Here is a 6,728-nt window from a genome sequence, read left to right as displayed (position 1 = left end):
GAGTTAGCTGCCCCCTCATCTCAGCCCCCCATTGGAAAACAAAGACTGAATCACCCCCATCTGTGGTGGTATAGAGGAGGTTCCGCATTTGTCAGGCGGTTGGACTGGTCAGCCTGTAAGGTTTCTTCCACCTCTAGGATTCTCTGCTTCTAAGAAGTTTTCACCATTTTCTCTTTACTTGGCCCATCATTCGTTCTTACTTCTCAATGAACTCACTTTGTTTTCAGTCTATTAGATTGTCAAACACTTTTGATCTAAGTGTTGCATGGAAGCATAGATCTTAAAGGCTGTTGATGGCCCTTCCAATCTCGGCTTTAGGTGTCCACACTATTGCATTGGCTCCTTCCCAGCGCGCAGGAACCTGAACAGTTGGGACGGGAGGAGAAAGCATCCAGGCTTCCCGTAGGGCTTTGAAGCGACAGCATGTTGCAGGGACCAATGGAAGGAGAGGCGGGATCAGCGTGTAATGGAACAGGTGCCATCTTCTTTTCCCTTATGTCTGTGTTTAGGCTGGTTATTTCCTGGTCCTCATGAGACAGAGTGTGACGACAAAAGAGATATATGCAGTGCGTACTCTAAAGGACTCGGTTATGTATCATATAGTACAAGGCATTTACTGTTTCAGTGGATACATGCCAATCTCTAAACTCAGGCTGTTGAAGACTAACTATTCTGGTCCTCGAGTAGCAGTAAGAGATGCTGGTGAGGATACTCGAGTACAGCTAGGAAACACAGTTGGTCTGTAAGCCCCTACACACGCAGACGTGTGTGTTCATGGAACTAAGAAGCTTCTTCTCTGTTTCCAAATATTTTTCCTTTTTATTTCTTATGAGCCATGGCCCTAGGACTATTATGATACATATACATTAATAATTGATTATAATACAAGATTTTGGGGAAAAATCATGTATTTTCCAATAATCGTAGCATTTGGAGGTCCAAATGGCACCCTCCCCCCAATGCACAGTGAAGTGTTTTAATCAACAGTCCGTAGATCGTAGCTCTTTGGACACTATAGAAGTATCAGGTGTTCAGATGTGGGGTGCTAACTATACTGGGGGTACCAAAAAAATGTATTCACATGACTTGTATTCATCTTTTGTTATCGGTATAGATTACAATTTTAATATTTTTTTCCTTTCTTAAAATGTGTGTACATTTTTTTGGCACCGTCTGTATATATGTGTCTGTGTACACACACACACACACACACACACACACACACAAGCATCTTCTTGGTCATTCCACTGCCTATTCCTACCTCCTCCCCCCTCGCCCCCCAAAAAAAAAGCTTTGGGAAAATAACTTATGGTTCTCAATCCTAGAGATTTAACCTAAAATGGCCTCGGGCCTCCCTGGTAATCCTATCCCTGCAGGGCCCAGATCCAGAGAGAAGCCAGGCTCAGCTTGGCCCTGGTTCGGTTTGGGTTTGGGAATAGAACGTGGTTTCATGGCAGGACTGAGGGCGAGGCCCGAAATGCCCAATTTCTCCTCCAGCAGGAGAGACAGGCCAGGGAGGACGTCAGGGTCCATGGGATCAGGCCCAGGGGAGACCTCAGCAACTGTCAGCTGAGCGGAAGGCAGTGGGGGAGCTGGAGCCCTTAGTTAGTGGGAGTGGGGAGACACATCATTCCAGAGGAAACCCGAGAGCAGACTCGTTTACTGCTTCCAGTGAACGCTGGCTCATCTGTCCAGCAAGGAAAGAAAACAACATAAACTGATACCACATTCGGAAGTAATCCAGGCGGCCTCTCTCTCAGGCCCACCGTGTAGAGGTGTGGCAAAAGGGGAAGGCCAGCCCTCTTCCTTCTCAGATCAGTGTCCAGCAAGATGAAGCCATGGGGGGCAATGTCTGCCTGCCGCTCCAGTGCTTCCTAAGGCTTTAGCCGCCATCCCCTCAGTGGCGCCCGCCCGCGCCCGGCCAGCAGTCTCTTCCCTCCGTGGCCCCAGGATTAGGGGCCATGGCTGTTCTTGTCTTCCCCTTGCACCTCAGGTGCTGAGGGCTGCTCCGCAGAGGCGGTTGGCTGCTCCTCTGGGGCCTTGCAGGGGAAGGGCCTCATTCCTGGTCTGGCCCCTTCAGACAGCGGGGTGGGCCCTGGAGAAGGCTGGCTGCTCAGAGCCTGAGCATAGGGAGCCGCAAACAGATCGGGAAAGTAACCATCCCCGCCTGCGGGGGCGCCCAGAGCTTGCGGACAGAAGGGACCAGGGAAGGGCAGGTCTGGCAGGTAGGGGTCATTCCAGGGGACTGTTCCTGTGGGGACAAAGAATACAGGAAAGATGAGAAGGACCTAAGGTACCGAGCACAGCTCAGCGTGTTCTGTGACAGTCAGCCTCCATGAAGGACCTCCACAGGTTAGGACCCCAAGCAAGTCTGGGTCAGATACTAGCGCCGGGCGTGCCCCTCAGGACCAGGCACGCTCCTGACTCAAGGTCCTGTGGTTTGGTAGCCCTGACACAGAGCGGACCGTGGGTCAGGTCATGTGTCTCCCTCAGGCAGGCAGCAAGGAGACGGGGGCCAGCTGGACACGTCTGTCTTCCCTTCTACGAGAATGTCGTCATAACGCGGTGGTTGCTTCCAGGTTTCCGGGGGTCCAAGTGGCCCTCAGAATACTGAGCGCAGCCACCATCCACACTGTGCCACGTATTTCACTCACACTGTTTCTCATCTTCACCAAGTGCCTCTACGATATGGGAATATTATTCCCATTTTAAAGTCCGGGAAACTGAGGCTCAGGAGAACTGAACTTCAAACTTTGGTTTTCCTGACTCCAAAGCTCTCTTGCTGATTGAGCCCCACTCTGCTCTGCTGCCCCCAAGAAACTTGAGGAAGAAGAGCCTCAAGAACCCCCAGGGGCAAGGACAAATGGGTCCCTCGCAGCCCAGCCCAGCACATCCAGCTAAGGACGCGCTCTGGCCCTTCTCCCCTTCCTCTTCCAACCCCAACTCACCCATGTTCCCAGCAGGTGGCTGGAGCAGGATCTGCCCCGACGAGGGGCCTGGGAAGTAGCCCTGTGGTGCACCCCCGCTGGGGCCGTAAGGCAGTGGGAACAGCGAGTCCTCTGGCAGTGGGGGGGTCAGTGAGCTGGGCACGGGGAAGGGGGGCAGATAGGGGAGCTGGGGCTGCGGGTGCTGGAAAAGCTGGCTCTGGGGGGCCTGGGAGAGGTGGAACAGGCCTTGCTGGTTGCCTGCGTGGTAATCCTGGGGTTCCAGCTCTTCCAAGTATGCACAGGTGGGGGGTGGTGTGACACTGTGGGGGACAGAGGAGTGCTTTGTGAGGCTCAGGGGTGGCCTCCTCCCTTGTGCCTGCCCCTCACCACCTCTGCCCGCCTCCATGACCCCAGACTTGCCACCCCTTTTCTTCCTTTTCCCGCCCCTAGCTTCTCACCCTCATTCCTGCTGTATTGCTGTGATCGCCTAGATCCTTCCCACTCGAAATCCACTTACCTTTTAGTCCTCATCACATTCACTACCTCTTGTCCTCTCAGCTAGCCCTGTTCCTTCCCAAGCACCTTCTATCTTTGTTCCTAAACGCTTGCCAAAATAACTTAAGTGACCGCCCCATTAGGGTCCATACCTTGTCCCCCAGGACCCGCAGGGACCATCCTTGTGGCTGCTGTCACCGCCGAGACTGTCCAGCAGCAGAGGCATCAGTTGTGGGGGGTGGGCGGGGCCCAGGGGAAAAGGAGGGTTGGCTCTTCGAACAGGAGGGGGGCTGAAGAGTGGTGGGGTCACTGCCACCCCATGAGCACCCTCACTCTGTTGGGCTGGGGCCAGAGTCTGGTCAGATGTCAGCAGCATGGGGGGCTCTAGGAACGGAAGTCACAGAGGGGTTGTACCAGTGAGAAAACGAGGAAGCAGATTTGGGATTTGATGGTAGAAGTGTGCGATGCCCACGTCCCCTGAATAGGTCCCAAGGGACCCAAGCCGGAGAGCTTTGGCCCAGGCCACACCTCCCAAGAAAGACCCCCTGTCTGCACTGTCTTCCTAGTGGCCATTTCCCCAGATAACCCTCAGAGGGTGGTCAGCTCACCTGGAAGAACGTCCAGACGGGCCTCCTGAGGGAGGGTGCCAGGCTCTGGGTCCATGGGCACAGTAGGTGGCAGCTGAGCTGCGGAGCTGGAGGCAGACAAAATGAAGACTTGTTCAAGGGGCCCTTGGGTTTACACCAGGGCCTCAGTGCCGCAGCTGTGCTCCCTCCAGGCCTGGTAGCTTCCCCACCCCGCCCACTCCAGATCCCTGTAAACATCAGCCGGCAACTCTGGCCTCCAGCACCGTCTCCTTCTACACCCAGGACCCCAGCCTACACCCCACTTCCTCCCTCCGGGGATGGTCCAGCCAGAGATGGTCTCACCTGCACTGACTGCTGCCAGGGGTGGGGGCAGGGCCTGCAGGGCTGTCCTTGTCCTTCCCATTCAGCTTTTCCACTTTGCGCCACTTTGCGCGGCGATTCTGGAACCACACCTGGAGGGAGAGACACTTGAGGAGCTTGAGAAATGGGGTAGAAACTTAGACTAGGTCTCCTGACTATCACATGATGAGCTACAGGACTACGGGAGGGCACTTCACCACTTGGCTTCAGATGCCTTGCTGGCAGATTGGTTTGATCTAGATAGCCTCTGAGGTATTCATACCATACTTTCCTCTTGGAAGGTTCTAGGCTGTAGCCGTGTGGAAACTGCAGGAACACAGCCCCGGGGAGGTCTGGCCTCAGCCCCGGCTCAGGGAGGTGCTGAGCACAGGCCTGGCCCGCTCTCCTGCACCCCCGGCATCGGCCAGCCTCCGTTACCATGATGCGCTGGGGGGTGACCCCCACGGTCTGGGCGATCTCCCGGCGCTTATCGCTGTCAGGGTAGTGGTCCTCTTGGAACACCCTTTCCAGTTCCTCCAGCTGGTCTGGAAGAAGGAAACGTGCATGAGGACAAACACCAGTGATGAGGCAGGACAGGAGGAAGACAGATGCCTTCCGGAGGGGACCACTGTCCCCAGCCCAGGGACCTTTCCAGAGTCTTGCAACTCAGTTTCCCACCAGCCCGGAGTCTGCTCTTCTCTCGGGCTTTGTGGGTGGGAGCTGTGTGGTGTCTTCTGTCCTGTCCCTTCTAACCTGGTCCCAATGTCACTTTCTTATGAGGCAACCCAACCTTCCTCTGTGAGGGTCAGAGGCTGTGGCCCTGCCACAGGCCAGGTGACACACAAACCAAGCACACTCCAGCGTCCAGGGCCACGGCCTCTGTTGAGCCCACCTTCCCGAGAGATGACACCAGATCTCTTGGGTTTCCTCTCACCGTCAGGGACTTACCTGAGCGGTATAGGGTTCGAGTCTTTTTCCGAACTTGGCCGGTCGCTTCCAGGGGCCTCTTGTCTGTGTTTTGGCTGCTCTGGGCCAAAGTGCTGAGGAGGTTGGCCAGGTGGCAGGGCCCCCGGCCTGACCCACAAGGCACTGGGTTTTGTGTGGCATGGGGGGAGCTAGTGACGTTGGGAGATGGTGTTGAGGCGGGATCCACGGCAATAGGCCTTTTCTGCTTCCCGGAGCCCGGAGAGAGGGACCTCTTCCCTGGCTTGGCCTCTCTCCTGGGAAGGGAACAGCCCTCCCCCTGAAGCTGGGGTCTTGGCAGGCCCAGAGTTCTATCTTTGTGGCGAGCGCCTGAGCCGCGGGGCGGGCACGCCCTCTCCGCCTCCAACCTGGTTAGCTCTCCAGGGGCCGCTGATGGTTTCTTCTCCCCAGAGACAGCACAGGGCGTGGGGAGCTCCTCACTCGGGACATCCTGAGGGCGGGGGGGTGACCTCTGCTGCAGGCCGTCCTCCTCCAGCCCAGCGGGCAGGGGCTTGCGTCCACCTTCCTGGCCTGTGGGGAGCCAGCACCCACTGCCCTTAGCACCAGGAGGAAGGACGAGTCGGGGCTCAGAGGATGTGCTGCCTGCTGTGTCACCGGTTTCTTGTTGGGTCTTAAACTTTAGTTTGTCCCCGTATCGCGTGGGATCACTCCAGTTGTACGTCCCTAACTTGACTATTGTGAGCATCAAATTAGATAGTCCAACTGCTTTTGAAAAATGTGAGCCCATTTATACAAGCAGGGGGGCGTGAGCGCCCCCACACAGGTGGCAGGAGAGCACTCCTAGCAGGACGCTCGCTTCCTGTGGGCTCCCTGCTCTTTTCCAGACACCTGGAAGGTGAGTTTGAGGGACAGGCAACTGTTGGGGCGTATCTAAGGGACCGGTGTTGGGGTTGGGTAGGCTGGGAGCAGGGGGGCTGAGATTCTGCGTCTTCTACGACTGGACCTTGTTGCTGCCCCGGCTGCAGACATCATTGCTTAGACGGGAGACGAGGTGGGGAGACACGGCACTCAGAAACCGCGGCCAGGACGGCAGGGAGTTAACGGAACAGCCACCTCCCGCCTCCACAGAATGCACGCTGTGCTTGCCATCCCTCCTCACCCCCAGACGCACCCCTGCACCTTCCCTGGGAGGCAGCAGCTCAGACAGGGCCTGAGGTGCAGGCCGCCTCCCGCTGGCAGGGCAGTGAAAGCCCCTGTCACTCACCCTCCCAGCGTGTCCGGCTGTCTTTGCGTTTCAACTGACTCATCAAGTACTTGCCATGTTCCAGGCATTGTGCTAAGATTAGTACAGTATGTGTTTAACCCCTGGGGGGAGGCGCTGTTCACATCTCACTCTAACGGATACAGGCCTGTGGAGCAGGGAGTTGAGCGACTTGCCCAGGATCACCCGCACAGC

At 56.3% G+C, this 6,728-nt stretch overlaps 1 protein-coding gene across 1 annotated transcript; it reads right to left on the bottom strand.

Moving 5' to 3' along the window:
- Positions 1-1,952: 1,952 nt before the first annotated feature.
- On the bottom strand, positions 1,953-6,059 carry NOBOX (NOBOX oogenesis homeobox). The gene is made up of 7 exons (XM_019629093.1): positions 5,297-6,059; positions 4,738-4,893; positions 4,352-4,505; positions 4,031-4,116; positions 3,575-3,806; positions 2,949-3,247; positions 1,953-2,251 (listed from the first exon to the last, which is right to left on the bottom strand). Exons 1-7 carry the CDS (start codon positions 6,057-6,059, stop codon positions 1,953-1,955), a joined length of 1,989 nt encoding a protein of 662 aa, XP_019484638.1.
- Between the last annotated feature and the right edge of the window lie 669 nt (positions 6,060-6,728).

This window comes from Hipposideros armiger, unplaced genomic scaffold, assembly GCF_001890085.2.
Source record: "Hipposideros armiger isolate ML-2016 unplaced genomic scaffold, ASM189008v1 scaffold_825, whole genome shotgun sequence".
Classification (NCBI taxonomy): domain Eukaryota; kingdom Metazoa; phylum Chordata; class Mammalia; order Chiroptera; family Hipposideridae; genus Hipposideros; species Hipposideros armiger.
Note: the sequence above shows the minus strand (reverse complement) of the source record. Positions and strands in the feature narration are given on the sequence as shown.